We start from the raw sequence: 22,994 nt of genomic DNA on the forward strand, positions 1-22,994 counted from the left end.
TGCATGGGTTTTTGACAACTTTTCTGATTAAGCGACGATTGTTGTATACTATACTATAGGATTGTGGTAATGCATATTTTGACGATTTCATAGGCTCCAGGTCTCGAGCAAAATTTTCAAGCATATCTCATGTTCAGAAATATATGTACTATAAAATATAGCTGCTGCCACACATCACAATTTTTGTGTATTGATTATGAAACTTGAAAGCTATGGAGATTCTATCGAATTTATGGATTTGAGTGGAACAGCATCTTCTTCTAACACCGCGGAGAAAGCTACGAAGTATTTCATGGAGCGCTATGCACACGATTTAGGGATAAAGATTGAGGAGACAATCCACTCTTTTTAGAAGCAATATTCTAGTGAACAGCCAATGTTATGGCAACTTGCGGAAAAGTGAGATAACACACTCAATGGAAATACACGTTCTCGGAAAATCAATTATTGATTCGTCTTGCACTTGTAAGACAGGGTAAGTAAGGAAAAAGACATTGTTTCAGAGACTCCTTCAATAGATATTTTAACCATGATTTATTTTCATATTAGGTTCTGATATATGCTCTCATGCATATGCATTAGGGCTGTTCAAAAATCACCTTTTTTCCTGAATCTTGCTGGTTACTTGATTAAATTGTTAGGTTGCCTTAAAAAACGACGCACACCAAATTTGAATTCATTCCAATCAATATTCGCGGATTTCGTAGAGTTTGAAAATTTTGAATTTGCCTAAAAATGCAAAAAAAAAATTTTCAAATTTTTCTGCCAACCCCATGAAATTGTTGCGCTGTCTACAAAAACGATGCAAACCAAATTTGACTCAATTCGAAGCCGTAGAAGTGGAGTTATTTCAGTTTTTCTTTGATTATTCTGGGATTATCCTTGATTGGTCGATCATCCCAGAATTATCATCAAAAAACTTGAATAACTCCGCTTCTGCAGCTTGGAATTGAGTGACATTTGGTTTCCATCGTTTTTGAAGACAGCACAACAATTTCATAAGGTTGGAAGGAAAATTTAAAAAATATATTTTGGGCATTTTCAGGCAAATTCAAAATTTTCAAACTCTACGAAATCCGCGAATATTGGTTGGAATGAATTCAAATTTGGTGTGCGTCGTTTTTTAAGGCAACATAACGATTTAATCAAGTAACCAGCAAGATTCAGCAAAAAAGTTTATTTTTGAACAGCCCTAATATGCATTGATTAAGACAATCCAGCACCTGAAGCTAAAAGGACTACATTGTGATTTGCATCAGCATCAGTGAGCTCCATCGTGATTGACAAGCAATCTCTCCACTGTACTCGCAACCGATCAACTCCTGCCACAAGGTAGATTTTGGTGTATCTGGTGTCTTCAGTTTTATAACATTCCATCAAACACAAATAATCCTAGAACATTTTCATCTGGAGAATTGTTCATTCAACAAATTGGGCATCTGAATGAGCTTCAATAATGCACACCACTGGAATATCTAGACATGCACTGTTGGTACAGACTGACAATGGAACTGAATTTGCACAATTGCCGAATATGTTGCGTCATTCATTTTTAATTTTCAATCTTGAATTAGAGTATGCAATTAGTCCATATATATTTGGTTAGTTGTGATACACAATGCTGCATAGTATGACACCAGACAAAATTTTATACTCCTTGATTCTTCCGATCAGCTGTTCAATATGAATACGTTCTCTCACCATCTTTCTTGTTGTGGAACAGTCTGGCTCAGGCATTTGGAGGTGTGTAAATCACATGCAGGAATATTTAAATCTAGATTCAATTTCTTGATTTCAGACTCAATGGTGAATCCGTTTTCTGCCATGATAGCATTGCCTGGCTCACCATAGCTGAACTCCATCATTTTCTTACATTTCTTGTCGAATCCACATATTTAACTAATATTTCGATCTTAAATGCTCCCTGTAAATAGTTCCTGCACAAAAGTAAGTGTACCACAATCCATTAATCCTTTCAAAGTTGTATGTGATTTATTGACAGTCAATAATCATTCTAGATTTGAGAAATCATGAATGAATGCAAATGGTGCATTTTTAAGAACCACATATCTACATGGCCAAATCGCGATTTAATGAAGCAGTTACATATGGCTGACCCAATGGTTGAATACTATGCTTACAGCAATACTATAAATTTGACGTCAGTAGGATAAGTCGGGCAATTCAGAAAGAATTTAATGTAGTCTAGCATAAAATTTCAGCTTCTCCGCATCTTTTGACATTATGATGCTCCTCCGAGAACTGAACTTCACTAGCAATAATTGTCCGCCAATTTGTAATTTTCCTGGACGAGTTTACTGTTTTGTGCTTCTATACTTCTTCCAGAAATTTGATTTTCTTGCGTTTTATTCATTGAATTCCTCTTTCTGCAGCTTCATAAAAGATATCCATCAAGCCTGCACAAAATATATAATATGTTTATTTTACAGAGCAATACTGCTGTGCAGGCACCTATCAAAGCGTACTCGTCGACTCGTACAACGTATCACCGCTACCAATTTCAACTATTCGTCTCATTATTGAATATAATGTTTTCAACAATTTCAATACATTACACACCATCAAGCAACAAAACTGGAGTGGAATAAAATGAGACACACACCAAGTCGATTGTGGCATCAAGTGTGACTGCATTTCAGATTGGACTCATTTTGAAACACAGAATTGTTTCATCTAGATCAGTGGCTCCCAACCTTTTTGACCTATCGCCCCCTTTTCAAGGTCAATACCGATCATCGCCGCCAAATTTTGTGTACCGAAAATTGGGCATACAAACCTGTAATCACCGGCGGGTTGACTAAAAAAAAGGGTCAAATTTTCGGCTCGCTGTCTAATTTGACACACTTTTGTAACTAAATTTCCGTGGGTTGACTAAAAAAAAAATTAAAAAAAAATGTCAGCCGTTTTGATGCGTCATCGCCCCCTTCGCTATTTTCGCCCCCTTTGTCCATTTTCGCCCCCTTCGTCATTTTCGCCCCCCTAGACCGCCAAATCGCCCATGTTGGGAACCACTAATCTAGATTCTAGATTATGTCACGATTCAATATTTTTGGTACAATAATAGATATGTCATTTTCTTAATAAAATGAGAATTCAGATGACTACAAGGAAGTCCACATGCCTTTATCCAGATTTTACATTCTTCCATGCATGTCATTGGCTCTGGGAAAGGTAAAAGCGCACACCAGGAACGGTCTGGGTAGCCATCTCCATGTTACGCAGGCTATTAGCACAGTATTTATCCTGAAAGATACAATACACGAGCTAGAACAAAAAATGACGATTTCAGCCGGGAACAGATCATGTTGCCTAACATATATCATATTAATATGATCATTGAATATGCAGACAAGTGTCCAGTGTAACAGTAATTTGCTAGATAATGATACAGACTATAGACTACTATATACAAATGTCGATTCCATAAATAGAACGCATATAACGCCACATAATGGATACCACACATATCCTGACTCAATATTCCTCTAATACATTCTATTCGCTACGACAATCCTATAGTATACGACTAAGGATAATACAGCAATAGTTGCTTCATCCGAAAAGTTGTCAGAAATTCATTCATTTGGACATACCATGCTGATGCGAGCTTGCCATCATTCATGCTTATTGTAGGTTATAACACTGCATATACATACTAGCTCTACGTTATTACCATTCACCAAAGCCAGCTATTCCCAATTCAATGTAATTTTGCTAAAAACCTATATTTTTCAACCCTTTTCCATAAGAGCTCATAGTAAGCTTGCCCGGGCTTGTTCTTTGTTTACATCCTACTGCAACCTGATTGGTTCGTGTCAAAGGTCACGTAAGTGTCTATTAAACTTCTATAATGTGATCAAAATTGAGGACTCTTCCGGCCATGCTTGCTTGTTATTAAATGATGTTGTTTTACTGATATCGCCTTTTGTTTTGCAAATATCAGTTCGCATATTAAATTTCGTACGGCTAATCTATATTAGGGCCCTCAATCGTACGTGATTTTGTTGATATGTAGATAATCCCCTCCATGGCGATGGGCAGCGTTGATAAACAGACCTTGAAAAATTGGCTCGGGCTTGTATTTCTCAGTCTAGGGAGGGTGTGAACCTCTGAAAGTTTCAGGTTCGTGCGAACGCGAACCTTTTTGAAAGGTTCTGTGTGAACGCGAACGTGAACCTTATGACGTCACGTGACGTCATATTGCTAAGTCCAGCCCTGCATTTCAGTGAAGTGGTAGCCTATGTTGATGCATACGATACCTAGCGACGACATGTCACAATGCTGCAGTACATATTGACGTTGCAAACGTCGCCAAATGCATTAACTGGGGCAATCAAATAATATAATGGTCCCATAAAATCAATATCTTCCGTGGCTTTGCCAACAATTTCGACGAGGACTTACAAGGGAATATAAGCTTACGCCTTAACGGTCTAGGCCAGACCGGACAATGTATTCGGCGACTGAGTATTGCTACGTATTACTTCCGACATTACCCGCATTAACAAGGTATGCAGCTGTAGCCAACACCCCAATCGCACGGATATGGTTTTTATGATACAATAAACATATGAAGTCAAGATTAACCCCGTACACCTGCTAGATTTTTCACATCAGACAACGATATCAATTTCATTGATTGGTTGAATAAGCATCATTCGCTGACTACACGTCGTGCATTTCGCTCTTGATGTTGTGTGATTGCGGGTCAAGCTCACAGCACAGAGTCACTAAATATTCACAAACGGAAAGCTGGATATTTCGAGCAAACGTTTGTAGCAAAAAAAAGCAAGTAAATATTTTCAGATTGTCAAGGTGCACGCTCGTTTAGTGTTGGTTTTTATGCTGTCAGCGCCACAAATAGAGTGGCCCGCAGTTGCAATCGAACAAATTTCAACCAAAGATGTTATAATGAAGTGAAAATTGTAATATATGGAAAAGGTGCACAGTGCAGAACCTACCAAGGTTCGTTTGTGAACGTGAACCTCTAAATTTCCGAGGTTCACACACAGAACGCGAACGTGAACCTCACGTTCACACCATCCCTATTTCTCACCCATTCCTTTCATTGCTGTGGTATCTCCTCAAACCATCAAAGCAGCACTCTCCATTAGGAATCCCGCTAGGGTATTTCGGAACAAACCCCTAAAAAAACGAAAAAAGATAGATCCTCTATTTGATCTAAATTTTTATGGGATAGCTGAGAAACTGAGAAATGACAGTCATCAATTACAGCTATATTGACGTAGAAGTAAGCTTTTGCACTGGATAATTTCCAGCAGCTCATACTCTACAACAGGGTAGGGCAACTTCTCCAGTCGGCGGGCCGGATACAGGAAAATTAGGTACTTGGCGGGCCGGATTGCTTTATCAAGACATTATTCACCCATTTATCCACATGTACAATGAATAAATCGTATTTAATGAAGGTATTTTAATGACAGCAATGTCACTTCAAAGCCATTTCTCGCCAATGTGGATTTGCGAACAGCATTGTTGTACAGGCGCCGCCATGTCTTCTTCTCTCTGATCAATCAACACACGGTACAATCCTAGTGTCCTATATGGCGTGGACACAAGCAAGTCTCACGGCTCAGTGAAATTGGTCTACGTCACACTTTCCATTTGGTGGAAGGCAATTTGACGGTAATTTTTTACCGGCTTGCCGAGCATTAAATTTGATAAAACTGGAATCAATCGAAAGCTATACCGTGGTACGGAGTTTGGTATTGTGACGCAACTATGCCGTCTGAGAGCAGGTGAGAAGCAGGGTAAACCGTATGCGTATTGGCCGTTGTTGCGCAACAGATTGAGCATTCACACTCTCACTCTCGTGCGCACTGGCTCCTAAGCTGCTCACACTCACACTTTGGCTCGCTGCGGCAACCGCAAAAAAATGAACATCCTTTATATAGACAACCTAACACTTTCATGGAGTGAACAGAAAATTTTCAAATTTTTTGTTATTTATTTTTATATAATAAATAGAAACTTTCATCTGTAGCAATGCGGCTACTGGCTGGAATTGAACTAAAGTTGGTGTGTGGGCATAAATTAGGTAAACTAACAATTTTATCAAGTATCCAGTACGATTCGAGAAAAAAAGTCATTTTTGAATACCCCTAATGCATATTCATTATTCGTATCGCTAAATGTGTACGCTTGTGTTAACGTCATGATTGCATCTTATATATTATCGTCTTGTTCCGTATGTGCATGTTGGTGTGCCACTAAGACCGAGTGATATTATGTATATGTGCATATATTTGTGTGATGCAAATTGCTGGTAATTACTGTTATGGAAGTGGCGCACAAAACTTGTGCTGTGATAAGCTCTACTATCACGATTTTAATAATGATAATAATAATCTGCTCAATATAACTATATATGAACAGCGTGTACACTGTACGTACAAGTGTTCTGCACCAATAGAAAGGATTGGATGGAAGCGACGGGTAGAAAGTGTGGGTTGCGAAAATTTCTTATCGCAATGCCGCGAAGAGGCATAATCCATTGTGGCATAATGATCACATATGACGGCACAAAAGCCGACACAAAAGCTGACACGAAAGCTCGGAGAGGAAAGATGCATTTCGTCTGCGAGTACCATGCATTCACCAAACCACAGCAAACATCTCTAAACAGCAATATGTTTGTATTAGTAGGCTATTGGCATAGTAGGCTGTAGCCTGTAGGCTATTGAGTTTGCACAGTGGAATATTTCATCTCCGACGGCCATTCTGTTAAGGCGAGTTATGAAGTTTTAGCAGTTATGAAGCGAAACTGTCTCGCGATTTCTCTCATTCAAAAATAATGCAAGTTAGGTTATCAACCATTTCGCAAGTTTGCAGGTTTCGCAGACCATCGGTTGAAAACCACTGATATATACACACAAACACGCACCCTTTCAGTAGCGAACAAAATCCGGTATTACACGATTCACGAAAGAGCTGGATTTCTGGGGAAAGTGGCTGCTCTTCCAATAATGTTTTCTCGCAATCAACTATAAATTTGAGACCACAGCATATTTTGACCGCAATGTTCCAGACGTTGGCTTCTCTCTTGCAGGTGTGTTCCAAACATCTAAATATAAGTTCAACTGTAAATTCAACAATCATCATTCATCACTTAATCGCGAAAAGGTCGCGTGGCTTTCCAATGAAGTTGTATGGTTTGTTGATAAGTGGAGTTTCAGTTTAAATAGTGTGATTCCTAAACTGTGCGCAGTCTCAGATTCGCTGGTGTGCTGCGAATTGCTGTATATAAATATTTAAAATAAGGCATGCAGACAAGCCTATGTGACTTAATAAAAGCGCTCTAAATGCTGATAAATCGGCACCCGTGACGATCAAAACAATTATGGTAATGTCGACAAAGTAAGGTAATTTACTCGTAAAAATTGGGCTGCTATGTTTGAATTAAATGTCTTTCATCCTGTTAGTTCGGCACACCGCCAGGTTGGTGTACTGGTATAAGCAAGCACAGCCATCGCATTAACAACTAAAATCTTTTCTTGTTAGTGCCCCTCGAGCGTTTTATATTTTTAGCGTTCCACAAGCTGAAAGTTAGTGGGAACAATCAACCGCTGGTGTAATAGTTGGTATACATATAGCAGCTAGTTTTAGTTCTAGAACTTTGTTACACATGACGCATCTCGGGTGCCATGCGCCTTCCCTCACTGCGACTGTCTGCAAGTAGTAGGCTACATTTGTACTCTATGGTCATTGGTCATGTTTCTATTCTTCTTCCAATTGTCGCGCTGCATTGTAGTCTATTTTTACATTGTGATTTCAGTAAGGAATTAAAGTATGAATTCGTCAGCCTCTGATAGCGATACGGCCGGGAACTTGAAGAGCGAGAAATTAGTGGAGGATATCTTCGCAGATTTGCAGCCGGGCGACGAAGCAAATATCGAATGCTACACCAGGCACGCCGAAAAATATGATGAAGGCTTCTGCGGTCTTCAGTTCGAGAACCCGAAGCGGTTTGCCTTTATGGCACTGAAACATCTTAAAACTAGTAGTGTGGACAAGTTAGCTTTGGATATCTGTGCAGGTGAGTTCATTGATGCGAAACCGGTATTAAGTGAAATTTCTTGATTCTTCCTGTTAGCCGTTATTTCATTTTAGATACGTATCATGTATATCAAAGAAGTGGTATGCTCATTGCTCATATTTCGTACCCCTATTGACAGAGCATCGAGCGAGAATCATTGAGTTTCAGAATATTCGGTTTCACAATGTAGTGACATAATAATATGAAGGTTATATAGGCCTACTATTATATCGTATAGTAGTTTCCATGCTGATGTGCCAGGAGATTAGCATCATTTTGGTTAGTGACACACCAGAACACCGGAACCAGTGAGAAACCTGTGATTACCCGACACAGGAGTATTGGTGCAACTCTGTTGCGCCTCCAGTGATTACATACTTTATAAGAAATGTAAAATGCTATTTCAGTCCGATGTATATCGCATACGTCGTTCACCATTAACGCCCTTTGCTTTGCGATGTAATATAGTTTATGCAAATGTCCGAGGAATATCCTCAGTTCGCCATTTATGCAAATACCCTAGGAAATATATTCAGTTGAAGATATTTTCCAGACAACGTGTTTGTAAGCTGGGCTCTAGAGTTTACCACAGACTCTGACTCCCACCACAGACATTTAAACACTGACTTTCGTCATATCGACTTCGACTCCGACATTCCTGTTATTATCATCTGCAAATGATATGTTTATGATGTTTTTTTAGTTATTAATAATATTATAATTATTACCATTATATGTATGGTTCGCACATATATGACAATAATTCTGCTCTCATAGAGACATTGTGTTTGTGTAGGTCTAGAGAGAGAGATGGTATTCTTTTTCGGCTGCACCATAGGAGATGTTTTGACGACGGAGATGCGATACGGCCTTTATAGTAAGGTCATCTAGTCTGCACCCTCGGTTTTTTCTCCTCCATGCTATCCGTGATTGCTGAGCGCCTAGCAGGATAGACGCGGATACCAGTCAGACTTGGACAACTAGATAATTCTAGTTGTCTAATTTCACTAAATTAGAGCGAAATGCAAGTAATCTAATTCTAATCTAGTTTGTGATACGTTTCGATGCTCTAATTCTAATTCTAATCTAATTTGTGAAATGTTCTTATGTTCTAATTCTGATTCTAATTCTAATCTAATTTGTGAAATGTCCCTATTCTCTAATTCTAGTTCAAATCTAATCATTGTTTTCCTGAAAATGCCTCTTTGTCCGAGGCATATTGCACTATTGCAGTGAGTTAAACAAGAATATCTCCTCTTGCGCAGGGACATCCAGTGCCAAGCCGCCATCGCCTTATTTACACCGTGCAGTCATAGTAGCTATTATGACGAATAATAACCTTGTAGTAGCTTGTAGTCTGCGAACAACATTCTAGTTTTTAAAACTTTACGTTAGTACATCGCCGTTCTGACTAACATGGGCGATGCTCATGGACTGGTTACCATAAAAGAAGTAATACTTCATTAAAGTATAGTAAAAATCCAGCTAAGCTTGGTGTACAGAAGCCATACAGTAGCCATTCTCATGGGTATGCACTGTTGTTGTTGTTGCTGTTGTTGTTGTTGCTGTTGTTTATTAAACAAAAATATGTGGCGCTTATCGCCTGACGGCCTTTTGCACCACGCGCTGTGATTTGATATGAACTAAATTTTGCGGTATTCATTTCCCATATACAATTTCATTCAATTTCCAAGTTTTTGCGAAATGAGTACCTCTAATTCTAATTCTAATCTAATTTGGAAAAAGCTTAGTAGCTCTAATTCTAATTCTAATCTAATTTGGAAAAAGCTGTGTAGCTCTAATTCTAATTCTAATCTAATTTGGAAAAACTGTGTAGCTCTAATTCTAATTATAATCTAATTCAGAAAAGCTGAAAATTTTCTAGTTGTGTCCCTAGATTCATTAGAGCACGCTCGGTGAAAAGCTCACCCTCAACTCATCCGCTCAAGATTGATGCGGAACAATCAAAGGCCATAAATTCTGCAATTGACAGACACTTATTGGATAATCCCGCATGTGCGAAAAATTATCGAGACGACAGATTTCGAATAGTCGGAAAGGGTCGTTCACACTTTTATTTGTGTGCCTTGGAGTCGACTTTTATCAAAATACACCAGCCAAGGCTGTGTCAACAAAAAGAGTTCGTGTATCATCTAAAAATAGTACATTGAACGCTCTCGTATTCGACATTTCATGCTGGTGACGTCATATCTTGTGCTACGATTGTTGATGTACGCTGTTCTTTTCTATTTTCTACTAGTTGCTGACGATTACCCCTGACGAGTGTCAGCCGAAAATATTCGGGTTCATTTCAATATGAATATACTCTTCAATTGTATGTTGAAGTTCTGTACCTCCAAGAAGCTGTAATTCAATGATCAACTGCCCTCTTTCAACTCACAAAGGAATCCCATTACTTATAAAATGCACTACTGATACAGTCGACCTTTCGGGTGCTTCAACAAAATAAGCCTCCCATCAAACGGGCGTCCGTATAACCAACGTTCTGTAAAGCCGTGATGGATTCTGACCTGGTTACAAGCTCAGTGATGAGATTACAGTGATAACAGCATATTGTGCTGATAAAACGATGAAATATTGTTTTGGTCTTGGGTTGGCTTGAAGTGGTATACCGTATATTGCCACCATTGCCGGCCTGTATCCGCTACAATATATCCGTCGAATCTGTTATGTCTCTCGGTCCAGTAATTCCCGAAGGAAAGTAGCCATCCTCTTCTCACAGTTGGATATATCAATGGGCTGATAAGCTGTCATTAATACGTTATTAATATTCATCACAGGTACCGGATTGATGACGGAGGAGTTGATGCGTCAGGGATTCAGTGGATATGTTGATGCTGTCGACGGCAACGATACAATGCTGGAAGTCGCCAAGAAGAAAGCCATCTTCAGGTTCGGCGTTTGATGTGTTGAGCGAATTCCAGCATTCTATCACTGACGTACATTCCTTCCAACAGACATTTGCACAGGATGATAATCACTCCTGACTCTCGGTTACCCTTTCCTGACAATACGTACGATGTGGCTCTTTGTTGCGGAGCTTTCAGTCCGGGCCATTTAAGGGCGGAATGCTTACCAGTAAGTAAAAGTGATGTAGACCAGTGGCGAGGTCTAAAATTAAATTGTCTCTTGCACGGGATTTAGCAGTACCAATATACCAGTAGACCAGTATATCAGTACACTGGTAACGAACACGGGCTGTGGAATCGGTTCCTTTTACCACCTACTCCAACTACGACCAGGGCGTTGGAGCAGTCGTGAATTTTAAACTGCTCCAGCACCGACTCCTGGAGCTCTCTTCTATAATGAATTAGCTCCCGCTCCAAGCTCCGGAGCTCAATGATACCACTGCTCCGGCTGCAGCTCCGGCTCCGGCAACTATGGTTCGGTTGCAGCCGTAGCAAGAAATCATCATTTTGTGGGGGTATGCAAAGTCATGTGACGTAATGATTACTTCGTGTCGTCTCTCGATGACGTCATATCCGCTCGAGAATGCAATTTACTCCATGCCATTGCATGTACATTGTACACATGATACAGCATTAAAACAGTGATGTGATGTTTTAATAGCGGTACTGCGCTAGTTAATATCACGCCATACTGTCCAATTTAATCTTGCAATGGTGCGATTTGTTCAGCAGTAACTGCAGAATTGACCCCATGTCGCGACCTTATCAGCAGAAATCTACTTATTACCAAATATACCCAATGGCTTCAAATTCGATATTGGTGCGCTCGTTACCAGTCCGTCCGTCGTCGATCAAGTTTAGTGGAGTACATATAGAAGGTACCCTTTCAAACGAATCGAATAAACTCGAAATTAGTGCCACTGACAATCTGGGGGTGCATTAATATTTGGGAACTTAATTCAACGTCGTTCACTGTACAAGTCAGTAACCATTCTAACCAATTATACTGCAAGCTCGCAAGTGACATCGCGCGACAATTCAAGAATAGGAGTGTATCAAGCAGACAAGAATGAATACACAAAATTGATGATTAGATAGTGGAAAGCATTGCAGCAAACAATACGTTCATATTGTTAAATTTATTCCACTGGAAGCTTTTCGACTGGCTCTCTTCAGCAGTGAACGCCAGTAAATGAGATTAACCAAGTTCGAAATATAGAAAGAATTTTGTCGTTGTGACGTAATAATCACAAGTACACAAGTCGTGAACGGCAGTAAACAGCGCACGGTTACGGTACAGCACACACAAAATCAGCTGTAAAACAGCCGAATGACAAAACAACACTAATGGAAGATTCCCAGCGTGTAGAGATGTTCCTTCTGGCGGCAGAGGATCGGCTTTTGCAGCTTGATAATGGTTGATTCAAGGACCTTTAAATGAAAAAGAGAACGACCACGAGCAACTATGGAAAACTGATTGATATTGTAATGTTTTGCACACTCTGGGTGTTTCAATAGGTGCTGTCCGATGGCAGAATTACATGATGTTACTTGGTCATAATCATGCATGGTAACTAGGGACTGTGATGATGAAGCAGACATGTCATCACCCTGCGAATTCCTAATTTGACGTGGGACGTGTTGACGAATTCTTTGTTGCAAGCGTTGAGATGTGCGACCCACATACCGACTGTCACATCGGCACGTATATTGGTAAATTATGTTACTCTGATCGATCGCAGGAAGCACATCCTTACGCGTTGCTGGTAGTAAAGATTTCGTAGTAAATATGACACGGGGTTCCACTTGTGGGAAACAATGACTCACGGATGACTTAATCTGTTTTTCAAACCTGTTGCAAGCTGTGCCTATCCACAGGAGATGCAAATAAACCTTCTCGGTCCAAACGGCTTATCTTTGTGGAAATCTTGTATTTTACGTTCAACTATTACTTTGACAATATGCTCAGGATAGCCATTGGCAAGGAAAATCGATTTGATAGTATTTATTTCACAATCCAGTTTGTCATTACTGCAAATCATCAGGGCCCTGTGTACCAGGGTTCTTATCAAATTGATTTTACGTTTCACAGCGCAAAACGAATCCCGTGAAAGATACTGACCACTGAATGTAGTCTTACGGTAGACAGATGTAACAAAATTATTGTTCATCTTCTCAACAAAGACATCCAAAAACGGTATCGAATTGTTTTTCTCTTTTTCAACAGTAGACTTCAAAGAAGGGTGAAGGTTATTTAATTTGGCCAGAAACAAATCACATTGAGCTTCATTATTAAACATGACAAAAGTGTCATCAACATAGCGATAGTACATCAATGGCCGATCGGCACTATCTAACAATCTCTTTTTATGAAACCCCACAAAGATGTTGGCCAAAATGGAGCCGAGTGGAGAACCCATGGCCAAACCGTCTGTCTGTTTATAAATGGTGTTATCAAAACTAAATTCAACACCGCAAGTCGCCATTCGCATAAGTTTTATGAACATAGATTTGGAAAATGGCGGAGATGGAAGCTCACCACCATAAAGTGCATCAGCGCAGATCTCTATGGTTTCTTCAATAGGGACATTGGTAAAGAGGCTTGATATATCAAAGGAGCTAAGGTATATCTTGGAGGCATCGTGATCGATATTATTGATAATGTTAGCAAACGTGAACGAGTCCCGAATGCAGTTGTCATCATAGAGCGCACTCACCGGCTTAAGGAATTCCACCATCCACTTCGCGAGTTGTGGTACGGCGATCCAACCATCGATAATATTGGTCGAAGGGGCACGTCTGGCTTGTGGATTTTCGGGAGACCATACATTCGTGGACGGAGTGAACCAGACGGTCTGACTTCGTCATACGTCGCCGATGAAATCTTTCCAGCCTTTTTCAAGGTTTGGAGCGCGCGTTTAATACGCGATTTGATTTTCGCCGTGCTATCATGATCGCAAGCTGGACCGATAGTTTGGAATTTCGTTCGATCGTTGAGAATAGTATTCATCTTGGAAATGTAGTCCGATTTGTTCAAAATAACAACCCCGGATCCTTTATCAGGTTTCGTAATGTGAATGGACGCATTAGTCTTCATTGACCTGATACAACGATAGCAGTCCTTGTTCATCAAAAAATCGCTCTTGTCTATCGGTGTGCCACAGAATCCATGCGCCAAACTACTAAATTTCTCTTTAAGAGCAGCAAGTTTAGCCGAGTACTCCTTAGATTCAGTTTCATCATCATACGTTTGCCGGTGATGATGTAACTGACCGAGAAGTACTTCCAACTTTGCGAAAATCTCATCGCGATTCACGTCATTCGGAGGGATGGCAAAATCGAGCCCAAGTGATAACACAAACTCCTCGGTGTCATTGAGGGTATAGTCAGATAAGTTTGTAATCACTTTCTTACCGCATAACGATTTACTGCCAAACCTGTTAGCGATGAGCAACTTAATGTTGCGTTCGTTCAAACCTGTTAGCGATGAGCAACTTAATGTTGCGTTCGTTCGTTCTTTTCTTTTTCATAAAACTTATGCGAATGGCGACTTGCGGTGTTGAATTTAGTTTTGATAACACCATGTATAAACAGACAGACGGTTTGGCCATGGGTTCTCCACTCGGCTCCATTTTTGCCAACATCTTTGTTGGGTTTCATGAAAAGAGATTGTTAGATAGTGCCGATCGGCCATTGATGTACTATCGCTATGTTGATGACACTTTTGTCCTGTTTAATAATGAAGCTCAATGTGATTTGTTTCTGGCCAAATTAAATAACCTCCACCCTTCTTTGAAGTTTACTGTTGAAAAAGAGAATAACAATTCGATACCGTTTTTGGATGTCTTTGTTGAGAAGATGAACAATAATTTTGTTACATCTGTCTACCGTAAGACTACATTCAGTGGTCAGTATCTTTCATGGGATTCGTTTTGCCCTGTGAAACGTAAAATCAATTTGATAAGAACCCTGGTACACAGGGCCCTGATGATTTGCAGTAATGACTAACTGGATTGTGAAATAAATACTATCAAATCCATTTTCCTTGCCAATGGCTATCCTGAGCATATTGTCAAAGTAACTATTGAACGTAAAATACAAGATTTCCACAAAGATAAGCCGTTTGGACCGAGAAGGTGCCCACTGCCCAGTCTATTTGCATCTCCCGTGGATAGGCACAGCTTGCAACAGGTTTGAAAAACAGATTAAGTCATCCGTGAGTCATTGTTTCCCACAAGTGGAAACCCGTGTCATATTTACTACGAAATCTTTACTACCAGCAACGCGTAAGGATGTGCTTCCTGCGATTGATCAGAGTAACATAATTTACCAATATACGTGCCGATGTGACAGTCGGTATGTGGGTCGCACATCTCAACGCTTGCAACAAAGAATTCGTCAACACGTCCCACGTCAAATTAGGAATTCGCAGGGTGATGACATGTCTGCTTCATCATCACAGTCCCTAGTTACCATGCATGATTATGACCAAGTAACATCATGTAATTCTGCCATCGGACAGCACCTATTGAAACACCCAGAGTGTGCAAAACATTACAATATCAATCAGTTTTCCATAGTTGCTCGTGGTCGTTCTCTTTTTCATTTAAAGGTCCTTGAATCAACCATTATAAAGCTGCAAAAGTCGATCCTCTGCCGCCAGAAAGAACATCTCTACACGCTGGGAATCTTCCATTAGTGTTGTTTTGTCATTCGGCTGTTTTACAGCTGATTTTGTGTGTGCTGTGCCGTAACCGTGCGCTGTTTACTGCCGTTCGCGACTTGTGTACTTGTCATTATTACGTCACAACGACAAAATTCTTTCTATATTTCGAACTTGGTTAACCTCATTTACTGGCGTTCACTGCTGAAGAGAGCCAATCGAAAAGCTTCCAGTGGAATAAATTTAACAATATGAACGTATTGTTTGCTGCAATATTGAAGTTCTGTACTTCTAAAAGCCTATTATAGTGGAAAGCGCACATCCAATCACTAATTAGCCTCTTATATTCAACACCAGGGCAGGGTTCGGACACCGCATTGACTAGCTCGTATCCTGGCAATTCTAGGCTATGCGGACTATAATAGCGATCTGGGCTGGCTTCGATGCATTTCCCTATTTACGTACGTCAAATCGTTACTGGGATAAACGATCGTCCGCTTGAACGAATTTCAATTCATAGGCAAAAACGATAACACAATATCCAATTTGGCGCTACGATTAAAAAACTATCAACGAAGAACGTGCATTTGGTCATCCAATTCAGAAAGGAGACAATGTTTCTCAGCGTGCGGCATGCGCGCCTCTAAATCAACATGTAGGGCTGTTCAAAAATAATTTTTTTCTGGATTCCAGCCATTCATTCATTAAATTGTCAGGTTACCCTAAAAAATCCTGCACACCAAATTTGGTTCAATTCTAACAAGTATAGGGCTCCGCAGATCCAATTAAAATTTTTGAATTATACTGGAAAATTATAAGAAGAAAATTTCAGATTTTTCTGTCAACCCCATGAAATTGTTGAGCTGTCTTCAGAGACGATGCAAAACAAATTTGACTCAATTCCAACTAGTAGAAGCGAAGTCATTGGAGTTTTTCGTTGATAATCCTCGGATTGTCCACCAATCAAGGATAATCCGAGAATTATCAACGAAAAATTCAATCAACTCCGCTTCTACTAGTTCGAATTGAGTCAAATTTGTTTTGCATTGTCTCTAAAAACAGCTCAACAATTTCATGGGGTTGACAGAAAAATTTGATTTTTTTTTAATTTTCATGCATAAATTAAAATTTTTAATTGGATCTGCGGAGCCTTATACTTGTTAGAATTGAACCAAATTTGGTGTGTAGCGTTTTTTAGGGTAACCTGACATTTTATTCACTGAATGGCTGGAATGCAGAAAAAAAAGTTATTTTTTAACAGCCCTGTGCAGCAATGTCATGGTTATATCCTATGTCGTCGCTTATATATTCGTCTCATTACTAATTAGGTATATTGCTCATCTCCCATAAGCATCAATCCCGTTTTGTGACATGCATGGTTTTCATTATTTTTCGAACCACACAATTGGCTATCGGTGTTGTGCTGATTACGAATTTGAGGGTATACCTATAATATAGTAATTACTAGGGCAAGTTTTTGTTGCAGTTAAATCCGTGGAAAGTTGCATTTATTTTTGACAAAAGTTGCAGTGAAAAGTTGCATTTATTTTTTCACAAAAGTTGCACTAAAAGACCACCTTTTGCTCGGTTGACTAAAAAAAAAAGTCAACTTCCCAGTTTCACTCCCGAAATACAGTTTTCCATACGCCTTCTCTATTGATTGATTAAAAAAAGGTCAACTTTCCGGCTCAGCTCCCGAAATACCCGTAAGAGCGTTACTTCAGTGCTGATTTAAAGTATTTCAGTCGAATTTGGCGGTGTATTTCACAAAAATCGAAAATACTTTCATGTAAAATCGAAAAAGTTGCAAAATGTTGCAAAACGTTGCATGAAAGAAAATGGACAAAAGTTGCAAAAAGTTGCACTATAATATTCCTTCAAACAGCTTAAAACAGCATTCTACATATCTTCCGAGTATTTAGGAAGCTGCCGGAAGCTGTAAAAAAAGTTGCAAAAACTTGCCCTAGTAATTACGGAGTAAGCGCGGCAAATCCAGCCTACCCAGGTTTGGCGCATGTGTTTAAACAATTAGACATGGTTAATGGTTAGTTTTAAAAAAAGGTAGTGCCAAAGAGGCAACAATTCTCAATTTTTTGAACGATTGTCGTAAAATTATGTGAATTTAGCCATCAGTAGAAGCATTGGCATTAGGCATCTTATGAAAGCCGGAGCCGGAGCTACTGTTCATAGAACCGGTTCCAGCTCCAGCTCATCTTGCATTTTATGTAAAGCTCCGGCTCCAGCTCCGGCTCCGCCGAAAATGCACGGCTTAGGGGTCCCGGCTCTTGCTCCGTCTCCGGCTCCAAAGCCCTGACTACGTCGTTATCAATATACCGACTCCGACATTCCTGTAAATCCACTCGGAATATTATACCTCTCTGACATTTTTAAAAGTCTATGGTTCACATAAATTATGAAAACTATGCAGGTCCACTCACATAAAGAAAGTAAGTTTGTGATGGTTCGACAACGTGACTGTGACTCCGACTCCAAAATAAATTAACGAAACTCCGACTCCGACTCCACAGCCGTGTACGGAAAAAGTGCGTACTACCATCCCCAAAGGGGTTACACAATTAAGCAGAACCTATCAACCTCTGAGATGCGGTTTCGAATGGCCCAGCAGATGAAGCATAGTAGCCATCCTCTTCTGATCGACCGAACACACTATTTTAGTTTACTGTGTATGGGCTTACTTGAAGTACTTGTATATTAGCGAAGCGATAATGAAAGATCGGATAAGTCCGTGCAAAATCGTTATGACTATGTACTACATTGATATTTGGCCACGGCCTCGACGACCATGAGAGTTCGTTTTGTTATTTTAGGAATTTTTTCGAGTCTTGAAATCCGGTGGCACGTTCGTCTTCAACACGACCAACTTCAACCAGCACGATAACAAGGCGCTTGACGAGGATATGGACGTCGCGAACGCCGTTCTCAGTCGCCTCGAAAAACACGGAGTGTGTAAATTGATGGAATCCGTGAGTAAACATCGATAAATGAACTGATCCAAAATGGTCAGTAAAGCGATTTTAACTCACGGGGAAGCAAAGAAATTAATCTCAACAGCAATGATTTTGTTGCATATCCGATGGCAAACTACATTTGAAGGGATGACTCAATTTACCGGTGTGCAACATACTCCTATAAATTTACAGACAAATTATCCTGTAAACACTTATCAAATCTATAATGCATATCCCTGACGCACTTGGGGCAAAAGACAAAATGTACATTGTACATGCTCATACGCATGCACGACGAACCGACCGTCGACTATCTATTCCAGGTCATATTCCATCTAAATTTTCACGAGTCTGCGCGCACTCACCAACTCAATGCGCGGACCCTTGGACAGCAGTGCGTAACATTTTGAGATCCGAAACACAGGGCAATGGGGACAATTTATTAAGATTTTCTTCATTTCAAAAACATCACAAGAGTGCGATACAATGAAAAGATAGGATCGCGTCGGAACGACTTGGAGTAGTCTTTGAAATCAGACAGCCACCTGGTCCTTGGCGATGTAAAGAAGAGGTATATGCACAGCACACTGAATGAAAAATAAAGCGACAGTGAGGCTGCGAAGCATTTGGAAACTAAAATCTTTAGCATTTTTGGTGTCAATGGTTTGGAGACAGCCACATGGACATGGAAAAAATTGTTACTTTTGCTCATGTGTTTTTTTTAATTCAGTGTCAAAACTGAGCATAAAAATCAATATCCAATTTGACTTGCGCCACACGACCGATTCCTCGTGGGACAGATGTCACAATTCCATTGCCTTCAAAAGTTTTACCAACAGTTGAAGAAGATTCTCCCGGTGAAGAGTCATTGTCTGAAGAATGTTCTCAGCATGAATGTGATGGTGATCAGCAGCTATATAAAGTTGAATATAGCTGAACTAAATAACTTTGTCAGAAATCTGAATTTGCGAAGGAATCTGCTCTTATTGTAGGTTCCAGATTAAATGCTAACCGCATATTCGGCACTGATACCACTTTTGTTTCGTATATACATCGTGATAGTGAATACACACGCTTCTTTGCATCCGAACCCTCTTTAGTCTATTGTGTCGATGTTCAAGGTCTCAGAGACAATGGGAACTGTGAATTGCGCCTCTTTATTTATGCATCAAGCCTAAAAGCTGTTTTATCGCACAATACAAATCAATGTGCTTTAATCCCAGTAGCAGTGTAGCTGGTACAACTGGCATCAAGGAGTCTTACGAGAATATAAGACTTTTGATTTCAAATTTTGAATATAGTACTCAAACGTGTAAAGTTTCCGTTGATTTTGAACTCATAAATATGCTACTGGTTCAGCTGTCTAGCCAGAACTACAAGCTATCCTTGTTTTATGTGTGAATGGACAGTAGAAATCAATGAATTAAACGTAAGTGGCCGGTGAGGGAGTATCTTACACCAGGCTTTTAAATGTTTCAGAGCCTGCTCTTATCGACAGATCTAATGTTGTATTTCCACCATTACATATTAAACTGGATATCACGAAAAACTTTTTAAAAGCTCTGATCAAAGACATTCACGAAAAGTTTCCTCACTTGAGTTAATACAATAGGAGAGGGTGTATTTGTTGGAACTCAAATCTGAACACTCACCAAAACCACCTAATTCTTATTAGGAAGTTGGATTTGGAAAAATTCATGACTCTCTTTCACTGAAGTTGCATCTGAATTTCTTGGAAATGCTAAGGATCTTGATTATTTGAAGGGTTTAGTTTAGGAAATTAAACCTCAACTCCAATAAATTAAACCTCAAATCCAATAAAGTAAATTGAGAGCATTGTAAGATGTGTTTCGTATCATATACGGACGTAAACGGGCATAAGCGCCCTCAATACAGCCGTGTTTGAGTAAAATGTTTATTCGATTCTTGCAAAACATTTTGACGTGATGAGTGAATTCTGACGGCAAATTAGGAATCAGCATCGTCGAATTAGGTAAACTCAATTAACCATTCTAAAAAAGCAAAAAAAAGAGTTGAAAATTTCGACAAGTGTTACCAAGTTCATTGTTGATCACAAAGTTCCATCATTAATTGATGACCAATTGTCCATGCACCATTGTTGCGCCCGGGTGAAACGTTCATGTGCACTCGGTTCGAGAATTCAATTGCAAAGTGACAATCCTGTAGTTCCGCTTTCCCCTAGATCAGTGGTTCCCGACCTTTTCGTCTTGATTCATTCCGAATTTTCATTCCCCACTATACCCAAAACTATCGTCGTATTCCACTTTAACTTTTGTCATTATGGAGCAGCTATTTACTTGTTCGAGTACACAAGACACACAATCACACCAGTACGCAAGACAATCGCCTATAACTGCAACATAAACGTATTGTGAACCGAACCGGTAACCGCCAAAATTAAGCAAAAGCGTTATTTTACGTCATACTGGTCGTGTTGGTCTGCTGGATGCGTTTCTGACGCCAACATTGTTATCCAGAGTCAAAAATTAGTGTTTGTGAACAACATGCAATATAATTTTCGATACATACATCCCAGAGTATTTAACGGGTAACGGTAATCGCGCATGGGTCTCCGTAAATATGTAGACTATCCTGTATATTGTAGGAACGCCCAGCGCCCCCTCACGGTTCATACACTTTGTAAGATACAACATCATTATGGTACATCGCCCATATCTCTATATCACATGACTTATATCTTTCTTCTCGCTACCACGTGACTTACCATTTAGCAGCTCGTGCTTTGAATTATACGCTAGACTCATATGCGACATCCTACTGTATATTCCATGCATATTCGACCAATATATCTATCTGGGGCAATGCAGTCATTGCATCCACGTTGAAGTTGTCAGATCAAGGACTAACGCAGGGACGTGCGTCTACTACCAAGAGCTAAGTATATCTACCCAGCCGCACAATACGTGGGACTCAGGTTACAACTCTAGCAGGTTATCAGACGACACACCTCTCACAATATGATGTTTACCAAATGCGTCTAATCCCCACCAGAAAGCATTGAATTCCCCACCGGTTGGGAGCCACTGCCCTAGATTTTGCAAGTGTTGCGTAAACAAAAGAAACAACGCAAAACAATACGGATATTGTTAATACGTGATAAAATGCATCAATAAATAGTCGGGCTGAACCTCTATCTAGCACAATGGCGAAACGTATGTGCAATGTGCATTGTGCGTTGTGCAATCAAAGAGCCGCAGTTTGCCCACCCCTGATATCTTCTATAGAATATCTCAGATCTCGGTGAGAGATTAATGACGTTATATATAGGATGTATTTTATTTCAGATGACGGGTGATTGCTTTTCTCTGTTGTCGAACGGATTCAAATATAAAAACGGCAATGTGGATCTCATTCGGTGCTACATCAAGTTATAAGACACTTCAGCGCGAGGGCCATCTGTAATCGATGCAACTGCATTACTGTAATGTGATATCACGGTAATAAATATAGAACGGTTATATACTTCGCCAAATATTACAAAAGGGGTAAATGGACCATGCACAGGAGTCTTGCCGTAGTCCGCATGGAATGGAGTTGGTAATTCGTAATCGTAGCTTATCAGTGGAGGGAGTCTGAAAGACAATGAACGGTCATATTTATTTTGAACCGGATCCAAGAGCAATCAGAAAAGGCTATCAGATGAATATAGACTCACATAGTGTCGCTGTCACGCAAAACATCAAACTGGCGCAGTCACACTGACACACTTCATGTGGAAGAATCCAGCTGGATCAATTAAGTAAAAGTATTATATCAGACGTGGTCGACCCACATGTGTCGTATACCGGTCTTGCATGATCCACTCTTGAATTACATAGTACTCCGCCATGTAAATATTGACTTAACCGACTGATAGTTATTGTGATCACCATTTGTGGTCACAGAACATTTGTGATCACTCATCATGCCTGCGATATGCGAAAACCCTTGATGCCATGATGATGGCGTCACGTGATTTCAAAATTATTACTCTCCTAAATGTTCATCCCTGCTAAGCCTATGCTCATGCTGAATAATATAATATTTGAAAGGGGTTGGCGAATGCCGAATGTCTGCTTTTCTTTGGCTGCTCACTCGTGATGCCTTACTATTATTTTGGACTGTTTGTACTGTAGTTCAAGAACAGTGTGATAGCACTTGACACGCTGTTGATACTCGCGAATAAATATGACACATCCGATTCTATTTTTGCCTAGTCATCCGTGCAGGAGGTAACTATATTACGTAATCAGCATATCGTTATAATAATCGTGTTGCGTCGTGTAATGCAACCTACACCAATGAAAGCTGGCGATGACAAATCATTGGTCAAA

At 39.9% G+C, this 22,994-nt stretch overlaps 1 protein-coding gene across 3 annotated transcripts in view; it reads left to right on the top strand.

Moving 5' to 3' along the window:
• LOC145457976 (methyltransferase-like protein 27) overlaps window positions 1–22,141 on the top strand; it is an 83,957-nt gene extending 61,816 nt beyond the window's left edge. The window contains exons 2-6 of one of the 3 annotated variants that reach the window (XM_080336259.1): window positions 7,817–8,077; window positions 10,879–10,990; window positions 11,056–11,176; window positions 18,499–18,654; window positions 21,966–22,141. In XM_080336259.1, coding sequence (XP_080192385.1) covers window positions 7,831–8,077; window positions 10,879–10,990; window positions 11,056–11,176; window positions 18,499–18,654; window positions 21,966–22,055 — 726 coding nt within the window. In that variant the 5' untranslated portion in view covers window positions 7,817–7,830 and the 3' untranslated portion in view covers window positions 22,056–22,141. Of the gene's footprint in view, window positions 1–137; window positions 476–1,190; window positions 1,333–2,450; window positions 3,129–7,268; window positions 8,078–10,878; window positions 10,991–11,055; window positions 11,177–18,498; window positions 18,655–21,965 lie in introns of those variants that run through there. The other 2 variants (XM_080336258.1, XR_013921036.1) reach the window with 2 other exon arrangements.
• Window positions 22,142–22,994: the final 853 nt, after the last annotated feature.

This window comes from Botryllus schlosseri, chromosome 15, assembly GCF_051294905.1.
Source record: "Botryllus schlosseri isolate E-star chromosome 15, Bs_hap1, whole genome shotgun sequence".
Taxonomy (NCBI): Eukaryota; Metazoa; Chordata; class Ascidiacea; order Stolidobranchia; family Styelidae; genus Botryllus; species Botryllus schlosseri.